The sequence below is a fragment of the Galeopterus variegatus genome, unplaced genomic scaffold (genome assembly GCF_000696425.1).
Source record: "Galeopterus variegatus unplaced genomic scaffold, G_variegatus-3.0.2 Scaffold2042, whole genome shotgun sequence".
Taxonomy (NCBI): Eukaryota; Metazoa; Chordata; class Mammalia; order Dermoptera; family Cynocephalidae; genus Galeopterus; species Galeopterus variegatus.
In genome coordinates, this window is record NW_007728153.1 from 107,604 (window position 1) to 125,858 (window position 18,255).

Here is an 18,255-nt window from a genome sequence, read left to right on the forward strand (position 1 = left end):
CAAGGATCTTTGCTTGTTTTGTTCATTGATGTTTCTTGAGTGCCTAGAACAAGGCCAGGTGCATAGTAGGTGCTCCATAAAAATATGTGAATAAATGAAGGAGATAAATAAAGCATAAATGAGTGTGTGAATGAACCAAAGGTAATCTAGGATCAGGACTGTGGCAATCCAGGACTTGGAATTTTAAAATTTGACTTCTATTCTAGACTCTGTCACTTAACCTTGGCCATGTCATTGAACCTTTCTGGGTCTGTCCTTCCTCGTGTGTAAGATTAGGTGGGGTTTTTTTTCTCTTTTTCTGGCCAGCCAGTACAGGAATCGAACCCTTGACCTTCTTGTTATCAGCACCACGCTCTAATCAACCGAGCTCACTGGCCGGCCCTAGGTGGTTATTTTCCATTCAATTAATATCCGTTAGGACACGACTGTGGTCAAGATATTTAAAGATCTTCCCTGCTTTCAAGTCTACTTCAGGGCACGGAACTCGGAGCGTCAAAAGTCCCTCCTCTGCCAAGTCCCGCCCACCCGTTATGTCTATCTTTAGGCCCCGCCCCGACCGAGCTCAGCCCGCCCCCAGAATAGAATCCCCGCCTCCTTTGCCGCAGTCATCCAATGGCCAAGATACACGGCTAGGTGACTGCGTGGGAGCTTTAGGTGTCCTTTTGGCGCCTGACCAGAGTCTTGGGGAATTCAGTTCCTCTTGAGTAGGCACTTCCCCGAGTTGCCCCTGAGATACGCAGTGTCGCCCGCTGCCACAGGTTCCCTCCGAAGCGTCGGACGAGGCTCCGGAACCCTGTCGCTGCCCTTTCACGGAGCCCTGGGTCTTCACTGGCCGAGGCGCTCGCCTCTCGGCATTCTGGGAGTGGTAGTTTTCTTCCTCCCGGTTCCTTCTAGGCGTACTGGTGACCAAGTCGCACAGGACTATGATTCCCAGACGCCCGAGCGAGTCGCCGGTCACGTGGCCCGCAGGGACGCGGGTCCGGTGGGCGGGGGCCGGGCAGGTGCTCCGCGGCTGTGTGTGACACCGGGAGCCGGCGGGCCGCCTCGGCCCCCAGAGACCCGGCCATGGTACGGGCGGGCGCCGTGGGGACGCATCTCCCCGCGTCCGGCTTGGACATCTTCGGGGACCTGAGGAAGATGAACAAGCGCCAGGTAACGGAGTCCCGGGTGGGGGGCGCGCTCGGGGACCCGGACCGGCTGTGGCTGCGGAGAGTCGGGGTTTACCGGGTAGGGCTCCGGCAAGGGCAGCTTCCAGTGACTCCCACGTCGGGCTCTCAGAGGCCCCAGGTTCAAATCCTCCCAGACCCACGTGTGGGCATGTGTGTGTGCTTTCTTGCACTGACAAGAGCACATTTAGAGGGTGACCAGGAAGGGGAAGAGAATAGAAACCACACGCCATGGATGTCACATGTGGTTGAGAAAGCGAGGAGAGATGAGTCGAGCGTGAGTGACAGCTGTCTGCGCGTATTTAAAGGACCACCCGGTGAAGAGGGAACAGATTTCCCTCTGGGGCTCCACAGGCCTGACTGCTCTCGGGAGGAAGTGGCAGAAAGGCAGGCGAAAGGGAAGAACTTTCTGACAGTGGGAGTGGTGCTTGTCAGAGCACTTTCTTCCCAACCTGCGCAGTTATCCCCCCCACTATGTGTCGGGACTAAATAATGCTTCTTGTGACTAGAGACCTCACAAGTGGTGCTCAATCATTGTGGGCTGAACCAGTGTTCCAGAAGGGATTCCAGAAGTCGTCTCTAACTTCTCAGATTCCATCATTCTGGCTGCACCATGAATGTAAGAGGCCGTCAGGATGGGGTCTTTGGGCAGCTGGGGTTGATTTCTCAGTACTCTGTGAGAGGACCTCAGAGGAAAACTTCCCTCTTGCTCTCTCCTTAGCCAGTTATTGGCCATAGTCACAGTCTTTGGGTCCTTATCTCTTCAATGTAAGGCAAGCGTGAGTAGGGACTGGAAAGGAAGCCCTCTCAGGAAAAATGCAATTGTTTAAGCTTTGGGATAGAGAGTTCGGGGGACCAGTAGGGCCCAAATATCATAATGGATACCAATACTATTATTACTTTTAATAATAAATTGTGCAAGAAAAATGGGATCTTCCTACCGGGGGGTTGTCTTTGAAAATGGTATTAATTCTTATGATTTTGGTGGATCTGTTTTCATTTGTTCCATTATATTGAGGTGTGGGTTGATACCCATGGCAGGGCACAGCTTACTCCTTTGGGCATATGGGTTTCTTTTCTTTTTCCATATAGAATCTCAGACTAGTGCAGTAGTGTGGGAGAGTTTCGTGACTTGGATTTCATGAACTGCGTTTAGGATCTGGTTGTATATAGGTGTGCATAGCTGAATGAGCGCCTATGAGTTTCTGTGATTAAAGTGAGTTGGAGTAGAGACTGTCACTCACTTGAAAAACCAAGAGTTAATGTCTTGAGCATTGATGCTGTTCACGTGAAAATCCTCCAGGAAATAGAGCTTTATTTAAAAATGTAGACTTATTGGCTAGGTTTTTTTTTTTTTTTTTAATGTCTCTAAAATTGGTATTGATTATGGATGGTTCTAATTGCAGACTATCAGAAAAGGCCTTCTGATGAGTATATCAATTTGACCTTTGAAAGATCTGTGTGTTTCCACTGTCAGTGATAAGGCCTGTCAGTAGCTGGCTGCATTGACTGTTTTGTTAGTCTTCTAATTAAAATTCAGGAGCTCAAATCTACTGCCTCCTGGTACTTCGTAGTTTTTTTTTTAAAGCTTTGTCCGTTTGTTTGTTTCTTTTTCTTTTTCCCTCCAAAATAGCATTCTATGACACCCTGTCAAGACTTGCATGCACCACCAATCTTGGAAGCAGGACTTCCTTTCTCTGCTGCCTCTGCTTACCATTAATTAAGGCAAGAGCCACATGAAGACAAGGGCTCTTTGTGCATTGAGGAAGGGAGGAAGAAGTACAGCTGCTGGCATTGCTGCCACTGCTCTGTCAGCCAGAATATCTGATCTACAATGGTCGCTTAAAACTCTTAGACGTTGGCTATTTCATCTTTGGTTGATGGTGACTGAGTGTGGACTTACTTCTAAACTCTGTCGGGGCAGTTCAGTGTCTAGTGTACAGAGTTGGTAGGCAAAGATCAACAACAAAAGGCACCAGTGAAACATGGTGGTGTATTTTTTAGATCCCATTCAGTTTTTCAGTAGTTCAATCAAAATTATGTTTCTAGATTTCAGAATTTCAAACCTAGATTCAGATTAGTAGGTCTCTTAAAGGTAAGGTATTGGAAGTGTGTTCTCTGGTTTCGAAGTTAGTTTATTAGATTTTTGTGTATTGGCCATTTCCATAGCATATAGATGTCTTGCTCAAAGGAAGTATTTTTGAGGAAGTGATTTTATTTCTTCTCGATTAATTTTTCAAGCATAGAAAATATATTTTTGGTTTGAGGTCTTTACTCGTATTAGATAAGTGACAGATATTATAATTTGTTTTTATCAGGGGGGAGCCTGATGGTTTGAAAACCTGTCTAAAAATGGCCATCTTTGTTTAAAACCATGGTTTGGGGTTTCCTAATCAGATCTGTAATTCATAATGAAAAAACAGTTATTTATCAAACTCTTTTTTTTCCAGAGATTTTTCCTTTAATAGTGTCACTCTCACTTGCATTCTGAAATGTCTGAAATGCTTTTTTTTATGGTGGCAAAAAACATAACATGAAATCTACCCTCTGAACACATTTTTAAGTGTACAACATAATATTGTTAACAATAAGCATAATGTTGTACAGTAAAAAGTTCTTTAGAACTTTTTCATCTTGTATGAAACCCTGTCCCCATTGAACAGCAACTCCCGTTTCCTCCTCCCCCCAGCCCTTGGCAACCAGCATTTTACTTTCTGCTTCTGAGTTTGACTGCTTTAGATGCTTCAGAAGAGTGGAATCACATGGTATTTCTCCTTCTGCGACTGGCTTATTTCACTTGGCATAATGTCCTCAAGTTTCATCCATACTGTAGCATAGGACAGGATTTTCCTTTTTTTCTTTATCAAATACTTGAAGTCTAGCAGAGAAGGTAGGAAAGTTTTTGAATGAGAACTCCAGTGAGCAACTTCTGCTTTATACTGAGTGAGTTGCAAGGCTGATTTTACCTCGGAAGCAACGGTTTAACATATTGCTGCCCCACACTTTAGCAGTGTCCTCTTAGCACTCTGGTTTCCTGTTTTGCTGTCCTGGGAATAGAATGATAGTTTCATAATTTGCTATTGACATAGTAGCCAAGTAGTTAAAAAATGGTGTGTAACTTTAATATTGAGTTATGTTTATTTTCCTATTTTCATTGATGTCACCAAAACACATTATTTTAATTCACTTTTTATGTCCCCACTTTCAGTTGTATCCTTCATAATTGCCTCAGATTACATATTTTCACATAGTTGTAATCTTATCAAAAGACATTTTGAGCTCTGCTTTTCCTACCTTACAGCATATCGAAATACGTTTTCATGTTTTGTCACACTTTTCAAAATTATTATTTTAATGGCCATATAATGTTCTGTCAAATTGCACTTCCTTTAAACTTTTCCCCCCTCGAGTTTAGAATTAATCCATGCTCATTAGAGGAATTTTAAGTAATGGATAGTAGTTTAAAGGGGAAGATTCAATGACTCATAATTCCACTGTCCTAAGATAGCCTCTGCCAGTGTGTCGAGGCACCTCCTTGTGCTTGTTTTATGAACCGTTTGTTTTGTAGTTTGTTGAGAACCTACTGCAGCTCACTTCTTTCACTCAACACATTTTAAGAGTTTGGTCATGTCATTAACGTTCTTTACGCATCGTTTTAGATAGTGAAGTAATATGCCATTTTCTCCTCAGTCATGTCTCTGATGTTGCTCATTTGTTTCCTTCTCGACGTTATTAGAATTAAGACTATGATAACTATCTTTGGGCTATAATTGCCCGTCTGCTTTTATTTTAGACTGATTTCCTAGAAGTAGGATTACTGGGCCAAGAGTAACCTCTTGATGCTAATGTCAGATTGCTTTCAGAACGGCTATATCAACTTACGTTTCCACCACAGTGTGCTCTTGTCAGCATGAGTGTTAGCATTAAACACACACACACACACACACACACACAAACTTTGAATTTGCAAGGCAAAAATAAAGGGTAGTGGGGAGGTTGGGGGGAGGATTATTGGTTTGAACATTTTAAATGTTTATTTGCCACTTTTCTTTGGAAAATTATAGTTTTAAGCTTTTGCCTCTTTTTTGTTGAAATTTTATTATTTTTCTACTGCTGGTTTATTTGCACTCACCATGTATTAAAGATGTTTATTTTAACATTGTTTATTCAACAAATTGAGTACTTACTTTTTGCCAGACCTGTGTTGAACACTGGGGATACAGCTATGAACAAGGCCAAAATGATCCTTGCCTTTGTGGAACTTACAGTCTAGTGTGAGACACACTGAATAATTACATGCATAATTATGATGGTGATGGATGCTATAAAGAGGTACAGGATGCTGTGAGAATATATTACAGGATGGTCTAGGCTGGCCTACAGCAGAGGTTGGCAAACTCCAACACACCACCTGTTTTTATAAATAAAGTTTTATTGGAACACAGCCATATTTATTCTTTTGCATACTGTCTCTGACTGCTTTCCTGATACATTGGCAGAGTTGAGTGGTTTTGACATAGACCATGTGGCCCATAAACATAAAATAATTTACTATCTGGCCCTTTATTCACACAGTTTGCTGACTCCTGTTCTGCCAGATCAGGGCAGGCTTCCTTTGGGCACTAACGTTTAAAGTGTGACTTAAAGATGAGTGAGTGTTAAGTATGCTGAGGGGTCCAGGGAAGGAGCCTTCTGGGCAGAAGAAATAGCTGGGGCGAGGCCCTGGAGTGGACGTAAATGTGACCAGATGATTACATGTGCGCTAAAAGCAAGCACTGAGTGAAGCGTGGAGACTGGATTGGGAGAGGCATGTACGTACATCAGGAGACCATTAGGAGGCTCTTGCAGTGGCCCAGTGGGCTCTGTTGGTGACTTGATGAGAGTGGTGGCAATGGGTATAGAGAAAACTGAACAAATTCCAGAAATGTTTAGATGATAGAATGTGTAGAATAAATGGCCAGATGGTGGCTCCAGACAACTGAGTGGATAGTAATGCTATTTATTGAGACAGGAATCCCTAGCAGGGAGAGCTTTTAGGAGAAGATATGTTCAGTTTTGACATGTTGAGTTTGAGGTGCATTTAATGACATCCATGTGGCAATGTCAGGTAGGCAGTTGGAAATCTCAGTATTGGGAGTAGTTAGCATGATGGTGCCAATATCAGCATTTGAAGGTTCAGGTAAAGGGGAGGACTGTCAGGAAGACAAAAAAGAAAGTAGGCAGGGGTGGACATGTGCCATCCTGGAAGCCAGGGGCAGAAGGTTTGGAGAAATGATAGTCCGTGTTGGAAGCTGCCAGAAAGTCAAGCAAGGTGAGGACTGACAATTGTCCCTTGGATTCAGTGACCATGGTGACTGATTAAGTAGGTTGAGGAATGAATATAGACAGTGAAGAAGGGAGAAACCAGGGTAGAAGCTCTTTTGAGAAGGTTGGCTGTGAAGGAGAAGAGTGTAAAAGCTGGAGAGTGCGGGCTGGCCCGGTGGTGCACTGGAGAGTGCGCCGCTTGGGAGCGCAGCGGCGCCCCCGCCGAGGGTTCGGATCCCATGTGGAGACCGGTTCCCACTCACTGGCTGAGCGCGGGGCGGGCGCAACACCGAGGGTTGCGATCCCGTTACCGGTCAGTAAAAAAAAAAAAAAAAGAAAAAAAAAAAAAAAAAAAAGCTGGAGGGTGTGTGGTGGAGGAGGCGTTTAAGGTGGGAGAGACTTAAGCCGATGGGAAGGAGAGGGTATAGAGCAGGGTTCATCTTTCACTGAGCATCACAACCACCCAGCGAGCTGTGCATGAAGCATGGATGCTGGCACCCTTCCCCTCCCATCGACTCGGTTGGTCTAGGCTTCCCAGGTGATTCTAATGTGCAACCAGGTTGAGAACCAATGGTCCCAGACCAGCAGCTTCCGCAGCACCAGGGAACTTGTTGGAAATGCGGTTCTCAGGTCCACCAGCTGATTTTAGTGCCTGCTGACATTTGAAAGCCACTGCTATAGAGGACAGTCTATACTCTCAGAAGTCGGAACCCTGTAAAATGACTGGCACAGCCCTATTAGGACTTCCTGAGTATCCTCAGGACCATTTCTCCGGACCTTGTGCATTTTAAAAGCTGTATTTTGCTGTATTTCAAACTGTGTTCAAAACTGCATCTTAAACTGTGTTCAATGCCCAGTAGAGTCCCCGCTCCTACATTCTGTTTCAGTTTAAATTAAATTTGGATATTTGAGGAGAATAATGTTGTCCAGAGCCATGTGATCTGAGTCCTAGTTCCAAACTCACTTCAAAAGGATGTTCTAGAAGGCTGGTAGGGTAAGCTGATAGGTAGCTAAGATGGGATGTAACCTTTCTAATTTCACTTCCTCTGAAACACCACTAAAATCTCTTTACTAACAAAGTCAGCAGTTACTCCAAGAGTGTAGGAAGGGAAAAAAAGATCAAACAAATACTAGAAGCAGAAAACAGATGAAAGAATGGAACTGACATAGTCTGAGAAAGCCAGAATCCTCAGTGGCAGTGGGGAAGCTGAGGAACACTCCTTCACTATTTATGCTGCAGGATCCTCAAAAACTCCAAGAATTGGCAGTTGCAATTGTAACACCAAGGTCAAGGGTTTGGATCCCTGTATATGCCAGTTGCCCCCCCCCCCCCCAAAAAAGTTACTCCAAGAGTGTAGGAAGGGAAAAAAAGATCAAACAAATACTAGAAGCAGAAAACAGATGAAAGAATGGAACTGACATAGTCTGAGAAAGCCAGAATCCTCAGTGGCAGTGGGGAAGCTGAGGAACACTCCTTCACTATTTATGCTGCAGGATCCTCAAAAACTCCAAGAATTGGCAGTTGCAATTGTAACACCAAGGTCAAGGGTTTGGATCCCTGTATATGCCAGTTGCCCCCCCCCCCCCAAAAAAAAAAAGAATTAGCAGTAACAGGTGTCTCCAGCACTGGAGGTGAAGGGAAGATAGGGCTAAAATAAGTGAGACGGGTGAAAAAGCTCAAAAGCAATGCAGTCCCTAGCTATCTTCCCCACACCACTCAGCAGTCTTCCCCTCCCAGGTAGAGGCCTGGAAGTTTATTCCATGGAAGGGTAACAGAAGGTCTTTGGAGTGAGGGCTGTCAGGCCTGGGGAGGATATGGGTGCTACGCTATGGGGGACTTTGCAGATTGCATGCCAAGAATAGAAAGACACGTGAGGGGTGGAGGTCCTGAAGGATCAAGAGTCCTAATGTGTGGATGAGCCCGGGTGCCAGAAGGACAGGCCTCTGCGACAAGGTAGAAGGGATAATTGAATTGGAGAGGTGGGGATAGAGCCGTTTCACACCAGTGTCACTGAGAGTGGATGGTCCAGGTGGAGGGAAGAGGTCGCTGGAGATGAGGTCCAGGAGTTGAGACAGCTGAGTGTTGGATGGGCCATCCACATGGCTCCTCATGTCACCTCCACAAGTGCAGGGGCTGTGAAGAGGAACACTGGGGCAGGAACCAAAGTAGGGAGCCTTCCCAGAGGCAGCAAGGGCAGTGCCCTGGGGGGCTTACATTTGGAGTAGTACCAGGCAGGGTGGCTTTAGTCCCTGCAGCCTCTGGGGGATGGTAGGCATTCAGGCTGATGATTCAGCTCCAGCCTGACAGGGTGTTAGGCTGGAGGCAGGTGTTGCTTTGCCTCTTTGCCCCCAGGGGTTGGCAAGCAGCTGTCAGCAAGGCAGACTGTGCTTGAGCAGGTGCAGTTCAGGGAGGGAGTGAGGGCGAGCCTGCGGGTCTCAAGGCAGTGCTTGGAAGTGGGGCGAGGTTTGCTGAAAGCCCCTGTCTGAGCTAAGGGAACTTAGCCATTATGCACTGATTTGTGTGACCCTCTCATCTGTATTCTTGACTGAGTATTTGTTGTTCACCTTTTAAAACATTTATAGAAAATGTAAACATCCAGGTGTTGCAAGTTTTTATTCACTTTAAAATGTAATTTTCAGATGCAGAATGGACTCATTGCTCAGTCTGTAGTCCTCTGAAGTTTCTGTTTGAGGATGTCTGGTCATGGGGCTAAAGGGTAATTCTAGGTGAATCCACACTACACGTGCCAGGTTTTCAGGGTTAGACCTGTGCTGTCTACACTGAACTTTGTCCGTGACTTTCTGGAGTGGAGGCTCTAGTAGCAGAACTTGAGTAGCAGAACCCTTTAGGGTTTAAGGTGCTGGGAAATCCAGAGGGACAAGTACAGCCTCATCAGGGCTTTAATAAGTAAGCCCCATGGATTGCTCTGTTTTTTCCCCTTTTCTTTCACTAATGAGAGACAACATTTGCAAAGCTCATTCTGTGGAGAAGTGGAAACACTACCTTGTACCTTGTATGAATTAGTTTTATGTCCTAAAATCACATCTTTTGTGTTTTACCTTGTATGAATTAGTACCTTGTATTTTTATACCTTGTATGAATGTTTTATGTCCTAAAATCGCATCTTTTGTGTTTTATTTTATAAGTGCATCTCCAGCACTTATATTGGTGAATATTGCTGCTGGTTTTCATTTTGGTTTGGCCTTTTTCATTCCAGCTCTATTACCAGGTCTTAAACTTTGCCATGATCGTGTCTTCCGCCCTCATGATATGGAAAGGCTTGATCGTGCTCACGGGCAGCGAGAGCCCCATCGTGGTGGTGCTGAGGTGGGTCCCTCCATCACACAGCTGCCTCTGACTGAGGAGCAGGATTGCTTCCAGTGAAAACCCACATGACAACCAAGCTTCGAGATTTTAATCGGATAAATGATTAGAGTCTTCTTTATTGATATCTGTTTTGAGAATGTCTCATTTTTTTCTGGCTTTTGTTGAAAAATCTTGACGTTTAGAGGTTTAATCATGTTGATGCTAGTGCATTTAATCCACTTAAAATGACATTTTAATAATATGGTATTAATGCATTATTTGTGTATAAACTGATTTTTAAACATAACTAATTTAAAAATGTTACTTGATTTTCTTTGTACCAAATAGGCAGGAAGTGTGTATCCCCAGTACCTACACTGTGTTCAGTATTTCTTCAAGCTTCTTCAGTAATAGTGTTGTAGATGGCTACTATCTTCTTGAGACCATTATGCTTATAAAAGTACAGCATGTTTATAGTTAATACTGTAGTTAACTTCATGCAGCCATAAAGTCATCAAATGGAAAAACTTAATAGTCAATTTGAAATCAAATGACCGTGTTTGGGAGCCAGCAGGTGCTTCAAGATGCGCTCTGTTCAGTGCATCTTAGATCATTGAATCTCACTGTTGGCGGGGATAGAGCTCCTTTGTTTTACAGGTGGAACAGTGGGCTGTAGCGGTGACTTGGGCAGAGTCACAGCTGCCCAGTGCAGGAGCCAGGGCCAGAACCCAGGGCTGTTGTCTCTCAAACCAGTGTCCTTGCCCTCCACTGGGCCTTGCTACCATGCTGCCATGTCCTGGAACTACAGTCATGGTCCACGCTTCACCAGGCTGCCCTGTGTGACTAGCCAAGGGACACACTTCTAGAGATAACAGAGTTTTCATAATTTAGAAGCCTGAGGATAGCATAGCTCACAGCAGTGATGAGGGGACCTCTAATTCATTGGTGTTCACACTGTGCTCCAGGAGTCCCCTGGGGTCTGGGTGGGCAGATTAGGAGGGAGAAGGGGGCCAAGCTCATGGACTCTAGACACCTTAGCCTTGCTTCCATTGTGACAGCTACACTTTTATGTATTTTGTGTGGTTATATTTCCTGGTAAGATTCCATTTGAAGGAAGGATTTTAAGGCTTTTTAAAAAAAGAAGGAATTTAAAATGTCAAATTTAGATGGACCCTCTCACTTAACAGATGAGGAACCAGAGCCCAGTGAGGCCAAGCCACAAGCATCTCACAATTGCTTTTGGCAGAGCCAACACTAATGTGTGATGTCCTGGCTCTCCTTCTGAAATCACACAGACACACTTGCACACAGAAGTTGCTGTGAAACTGTAGTGCTTAGGGACTTTTTAAAAAAGCACGCTTTATAGTTCTAAAGCAATTTGGTTTGGTTCCATAAACCATTGACATCCCCAAAGGATGTGTGGCCTTCAGGGAATCCCCTGCTTTCCATGAGGAAAGCAAGTACATACAAGGTGATGTTAGTGAAACATTGAAAAGAACTGCTCTCCCGATGGGACGTGAGAGTGACCCTCGGTGGAACTTCAGTACACTTGTCTTGCCTCTGAGACTTGTACACGGATTTTTTTCCTAGCTGCAGTCCCCCAATTGTTATCACAGACCAAGACAGTTTTCTATACACATCTTGCCACTGTGCCTTCAGGAATTTTGTCGAAGGTGAAGATGGTGAAGTCATAGATGAAGAAGTTATCTTAAGCATGTTAGCAGTTGCTCTTTAAAAGAAAACCCTGAAGCAATTATGTTTTAGTTTCAGAAGACAAAATGAAATTCCACGTTGGGGGACAAAAAACTCCCAAATTTGTATTTACTCAGATGTTTTCTCTTTCTTTCCCTTGTAGTAATTTTTTATTTCTAGCTCACTCTCCCCTTGGACTTCAGACTTCCTGTATTCGAATGCTGGATCTGTTAGCATACTTAGTGGCACTGGTTTCATTTAAAAATAAACCTATCAGCAGGCACTTAGTCCCCGCTGCCTTGCTCTCTGCTGCGTTCTGCGTCTGCTGAGAGGTTCAAGGAGCTCCAGGGCTGGCGGGAAAGCGGGGCCAGCTTCTTGAGCGGCTCCCATCAGGAACCATCTTTGCCTTTAAAGCTCCACATGGCTTCAGTAGCCTGGTTCTTTCTCCCCTTTCCTTCCTGCTCAGCAGACATTACTCTCTCATCCTTGGTTGCATGGCCCCTATAATGCCATATTTCTAGATATTATTCTTTTCTCATGCATTAACATAATGCCGTATTTCTAGATATTATTCTTTTCTCATGCATTAACACAAAGCATTAGTTTATACACAATGATTTCTCATTTTTAAATTTCAGCTTCCAGTAGATTTTAATTTACTTTGAATTCACTGAAGATTTTTAGCATGGGTTTAAACTAGTATCATGTGGGATTATTTATTGAGGTCCACATCAAAACCAGTTAAGATTTGTTAGAATTGGGCTTTCATAGAATTTGGTTGAAAGGATGCTTTTGCAGGAGGCAAAAGACTTGGGTTCAAGTTCTGTCCCAGCCTGCAGCTTGGCTTTAGGGCAGGTCATGCTTCTTAAGTTTTTTCATTTGTTTCTTATTCCTTGAGCAAGTATTTCAGTGCTCTAGGTACTGGAGATATGCTATTACAAGGAACGAATGGTCCTAGAGTGTTAACCAGCTGTAAGGGTCTGTAGTTCTGAATGAAAATAGTAATGTGTTTGCAGATGCAGGACTTTTTCTTAAGGTTAAAAATTGGCAGCTTTTACTTCAGAGAGTCCACATTATTCCTGGATCTTTTTCTGCCCCATACAGACGGTAGAGGGGCCTGCTGGTGCCCTTTTCATACTTAAATCTAGGTAGACATTGTTTCCTTTTTCACATATTGTCATCACCTTGAGTGGTCAAAAGGAAACCACCGTGGCTTGTTTCATAGCTCCTAAGGCTTGGCTTACTTGACTATTGATGAAGAGTTTCAACTGGAACTGGTAAGTTTATGATTATCACCTTGTGGACACAGGGTAACGCTAATGGTGACTTTGTGTTTCTTTCTAGTGGCAGCATGGAGCCGGCCTTTCACAGGGGAGACCTTCTGTTCCTCACAAATTTCCGGGAAGACCCCATTAGAGCTGGTGAAATAGTTGTTTTTAAAGTTGAAGGACGAGACATTCCAATAGTTCACAGAGTGATCAAAGTTCATGAAAAGTAAAGAGGCTTTACTTCTTTTTGGTATTGTTTTGTAAATTTTTGGCAGATAGTTTTAATGGTTAATTAGGAAGTAGTAAAAGCACTGGATTATGTTCCTAGTTCTGCCATTTACTAACTGGTGACGGATCAGCTACTTACCTCATTCTGTAAGATGGGAGGGATGATATTTTACCCACAATAACTCACAGGGTGATTACGAGAATTAAATAAACTAATGTTTACGAAAGTATTTTAAAAACTTAAATTGCTGCACAAATGTAAGGTAGGATATATTATAACATATTAGTTATTGGAAGAAGTCTCAATGAAAATCAGGTCACATTGTAACAGGGTTATTTTGATATGAGAATTATTTACTGAAATGCAAAAAAGCTAGCTGTTTCTCTATGTCACTGTGGCCCACGTGGCATTCTCAGCAGTTTTCCCAGTTCATCCCATGATTTGGTCATTGCATATCCTGCATTAATTCTTCCCTTCACAAACACCCTTGTCTTTCCCTTAAATGCTAGTGATGACTTACTAAAATTCTTTTCTAGAACCGGAAATGTTTACTTCTAGCTCAAAAATAAAGTTCCCTTGAGAGAGTAATTCACATGTTTAGTAAAAATGTTACATTTTATATACTTACTTATTCATTTACCTTTATGCAACTTTGTGTAGCATTTTTACCTGCATGAGTTAAAGAATTAAGTTTAGGTGTGCATATGTGTGCTTTTATATAATGGAGCATTTTTCACCCCATGTGTGTGTGAAATGTAACTATTGATACATTTCTTTATTAGATTCCATTTACTGCTTTCAGGTGTTCCGCAAAGATACTTGTTCTTAAAATATTGATTTCATTTTACACTAAACATTAGAACAATACAGTTTCAGTTTGTGATACACTTGTTACTTGGCGTCTACTTGTTAACTTACTGAGGAAGAAGCATGCTCAGTCATAACGTGACAGTACTCTCACCTGATTTAAAAAAATTTCTTTTTTTTTTTTTCCTTTTTGTCTTTTTTCGTGACCGGCAACGGATCACAACCCTCAGTGTCGCGCCCGTACCGGACCGGGACCAGCAACGGGATCGCAACCCTCGGTGTTGCTCCCGCACCTCACTCAGCCAGTGAGCGGCCGGTCTGTATGTGGGATCCGAACCCTCGGTGGGAGCGCTGCCGCGCTTCCCAAGAGGCGCACTGTAGCAGTGCGCCACCGGGCGCCACCGGGCCAGCCCCTAAAAAAATTTCTAAAGATGAAAAATTGTTCCGAGTTGAGGAAATGATGGTTATTTGCTGTAGTTTGCATAAATTGTGAGAGACTACCAGAATTTTTATCCTCATGATTTCCTTTATAACCGTGGCTGCAAATCAGCTTGCTCGTTTGATGTGGTTTCAAATCTTTGTGGGTTTTTAATATTTTATCACATTATAATATTGCATTTTTCATTTGTCTTATTGAAAGAAAACCCTCTTTATAGCTCCATACTGCTACAATATTGTGCTTCTAGTGTCAAGGCTATCTGAGCACCAGTTTAGAATGATTAAAATTAATCCCACATGTCTCTTTAACACACTTGTTTTATGCCATTTGTGATTCTTATTTCCTTGCAAACTGGATTTTACACCACTCTCCTCAGTGGTGAAGGAAATAATGCATTAACACATTCTATAGTTGGCAAGAAAAAGTAAGTTTGAGGACAGCTAATAGCACACTTGCATTTAAATGACCTTATGCTCAAAATCTGTGGGCTCTGGAACCATGTTCATAGAGTAAAGAGGAATATGATCCTCTTTACTCTAAAAAGAATGAAAACAGTTCACATCCAACACAGATTGTTGGACCAGCCTCATGTCCAGACTTCTGACCTGATTTGAGGTGAACAACTGATGTAATCCTGGGAAAGCTCATTGTCAGTAACATTTTGGTGCGTTATGATCTGTACTTGAAATAATTGCACAGTGGTTATTCACATGACTTTTCACACTGATGAATGACACTAATACTGTTTTCAGATTAAACAATAAGTTAGGTACTAGCTTTTTTTTTCATTCCAAGAACATATGAGGGGAGAAGTAATTCTTTACTGTGTGCTACGCTGGAAGCAAATCATTGCCTTACTGATGCCCTTGTGCTGTGCCACACTTTTTGTTGTCAAGGTTACTTGAATGTTTTAGAATTTAAGTCTACAAAATTGTCATTAGATTTGTGTTTCAGTTGTACGGTTCTCTGTAAGCAATCATCTTAGACCAAAGGAAGGTCAAGTTACCTTTGACTGCTTTTCTAAATGCTCGTGTCTGACTATAAAGTCTTGTGTAAACTAATATTTTTTAATAATGCTGGTCTGAAAATAATTTTTGAGAGGACATTATTTTGCTTTCCAGAGATAATGGAGACATCAAATTTCTGACTAAAGGAGATAATAATGAAGTTGATGATAGAGGCTTATACAAAGAAGGCCAGAACTGGCTTGAAAAGAAGGACGTGGTGGGAAGAGCAAGAGGGTAAGATTAACTGTTAAGTTATATGGAAGGTTCAGAAACCAGAAAAAGGCTGGTCAGCTCAGTTGGTTAGAGCGCTGCCTTGGAACAACACCAAGGTCAACACTTCGGATCCCTGTACTGACCAGCCACCAAAAATGAAAGAAAACAAAAAAAGCAAGAAAGCAGAAAAATATTTAGGAACAAAGACACTGAATTTATAGAATAATAGAATCATTCATTATAAGTATGGTACGTTTTAAGTAGTTCTAGTTTGTACTGTGAAGACTAAATAAAACTTTAAACTTCCTGAGGACCCAAAATCTAAAACTGAATCCAAGAATATTATCTGTATCATGAGTTTAATTCTGTTTAAAAATAAATTCCCACCTAGAGATTAGTTATTTGTAGATTTTAAATAACAATTGCAAGAAATCCTCCCAGAGATAATCACTGTTTAACATTTCAGTGAGTGTCCTAGATATTTTCTGTGCCTACACAGATGTGTGCATATGTAATTTTACCCTAAAGAATTTGATTTTTTTTCACCCAACAGGAAATCGGAAATAGCTTTTTGTGTCAAATCTACATCTATATCTTTTTAAATGGCTGCATGCTGTTCTATTGAAAATCATAACTTATTTAACTAATCCTCTTTTGGTGGACATTTAGATTATTTCCTATTTTTCACAACTAAAAACAGTTCTGTGATAAATCTTTTAGTATTCTTCTTTGCATACTTGTTCCAGCAATGAGTTCTGCTTCTGACTGACACAGCAAAGAATGTAGCCTCTTTTAAAAAACCAAAACGAGATTCTTCCCCTCTCTTTTTATGTTTAACACTTGTTAGAAATGTCGTTTGTTTGTTTTTCATCTTCCTCTCACCAGCTACACAAGGCTGGAGAAATAGGCTACCATTTTCTAAAATTCAGCCTTATTAATCAGATTGTGGTTTACAACCCCTTTCTACCACTTTAACCATTTTTCTCTATTGCATTTCCACTTAAATATCTGCAGGGAGACAAGAAGGACTTCCAGCTAGTCAATCCTGTATTTCTAGACACTCCGGTGAAAGGCTTTGGATAAAGAGGGGTTGAAGCTACTATTTATATAAGACTGGAGGGTACTATGGGTGTGTTACCTTGTTTCCCATTGGCAGAGATGATTGAGACTTGGGTCAAACTGACTACATATTGCTATTAATTTTGTCAGTGTAATCATTGGCTGATTTATGCTCTGAACCGTCTCTCTCCGGGATTATAATCATATTTGAGTATAAGTTATGGGAGTCACATTTGTATTCACTGCCCAGTAAATTTGTTTGTTAAAACACTGAAAAGCAGTATGAAATAAAAATGATGATTCTTTAAATTACAAACTAATTATCCATTTATTTTAAAAGCTTTATCTAATAGCAATTTTTATATAGGCTATCTGAATCTTACTTTTCTCCTAAAAAAATAAGAATTAGATTTGTAAAAGTTGCCTATTCTGGTTTGCACAAGTGGCTTAACTAGTTTAATGGTAACAAGTGAAGACAGTAGCATTGCTAGCTCAAATGATGTGCCTGCTTAAAAAATTGTGCTGGCTATTAGCTCTGATGCTTTTTACTAATAAAGCCATTAGAGACAGTGGTGAATCAGTGGTATTTCCACAGAAGATTTGTTTCCTAAGGTTGATTTATAGTGTTTTCAAATAGTATCATCATATTATAAGCAACTTATATATGTCTTGCTTTTATCCCACAATTTAGGTTTTTACCATATGTTGGTATGGTCACCATAATAATGAATGACTATCCAAAATTCAAGGTAGGAATTTGTGTGTGTTATTTGTATTTATTTACTTTTTTAAATATTGGAGGTTTTGCTTGTGCAACTGTAAAGATATAGTCTTCTTAACGTGCTTTACCATTAATTTTTCTGCAGAGTATTTGTAAACTACAAATTAACATAATTATTTAAATTATCAACATTTAAATTATTTAAAATAGCTACTTTCACCTTTTATGTTCACAGTGTATTCTAAAATGGCATCTATGTAATTATTGCCTTTTATTGCAGAAATTTTCAAACATTAAAAAGTAGTGCAATAAACCCAGTAATGCTTATTCCCAACTTTAGCAAAAATGGTATCTATATTTTTTTCAAAATCACTTGAAAAACAATAGGAAACCTACGCAGGAATAAGCACTGCATTCACTGTGTTTGTCAGGTGTTTACTCCTCAGTCCATCAATATATCTTTGAGTTTTTAACCATAAAAGGGCATTGAACAGCTAATTTGGAGAACAAGGAATGGGGTAAGAGGTCATCTTTTGATTCTATCCTCAGCCCAGTATTGAACAGGTTTCATCTGAATACGTTAATAGACCAAATTTATTTGCAGACCTCACAGTAATTTTCCATTGTGTTTTCTTTACAGTATGCTCTTTTGGCTGTAATGGGTGCGTATGTGTTACTAAAACGTGAATCCTAAAATGAGAAGCAGTTCCTGGGACCAGATTGAAATGAGTTCTGTTGAAAAGAGAAAAACTAATATATTTGAAATATTCTACTTTCTGTATGAAAGGAAACAGTGTGGAGATGTTTTTGTCTTGCCCAAATAAATGATTCGTCAGTAACGATGGTTTTCTTTTGTGGACTCTGATTTGAATCTCTTCAGTTTCTCTGCCACTCGTGGTGGTCACTCTAAACCAAATATGAGGGTCTGCAGCACTTCAAGGACCAGGCAGGGTATTTATGGGCCTTGCCTGCTAATGTGGACCATGCATAGTCCACATATATAGTTGTAATGTCTGAGTTTCAAAAGTAAAATTCTTTGCTTA

The 18,255-nt window shown here is 41.6% G+C and overlaps 1 protein-coding gene across 1 annotated transcript; it reads left to right on the forward strand.

Annotated features, from left to right (window-relative positions):
• The first annotated feature begins 727 nt into the window (after positions 1 to 727).
• On the forward strand, positions 728 to 18,054 carry SEC11C (SEC11 homolog C (S. cerevisiae)). Its single transcript, XM_008580177.1, has 6 exons — positions 728 to 1,152; positions 9,689 to 9,798; positions 12,814 to 12,963; positions 15,334 to 15,453; positions 17,183 to 17,240; positions 17,853 to 18,054. The coding sequence occupies exons 1-6, from the start codon at positions 1,066 to 1,068 to the stop codon at positions 17,904 to 17,906; spliced, it is 579 nt and encodes a 192-aa protein (XP_008578399.1). The 5' UTR covers positions 728 to 1,065; the 3' UTR covers positions 17,907 to 18,054.
• Positions 18,055 to 18,255: the final 201 nt, after the last annotated feature.

Excerpts from the sequence above, each read along its gene's own strand:
- SEC11C (XM_008580177.1), top strand. The coding sequence starts at position 1,066 with ATGGTACGGGCGGGCGCCGTGGGGACGCATCTCCCCGCGTCCGGCTTG. Across the intron at positions 1,153-9,688 it reads GGAAGATGAACAAGCGCCAG|CTCTATTACCAGGTCTTAAA; the intron begins GTAACGGAGTCC and ends TTTTCATTCCAG. Across the intron at positions 17,241-17,852 it reads ATGACTATCCAAAATTCAAG|TATGCTCTTTTGGCTGTAAT; the intron begins GTAGGAATTTGT and ends TTTTCTTTACAG.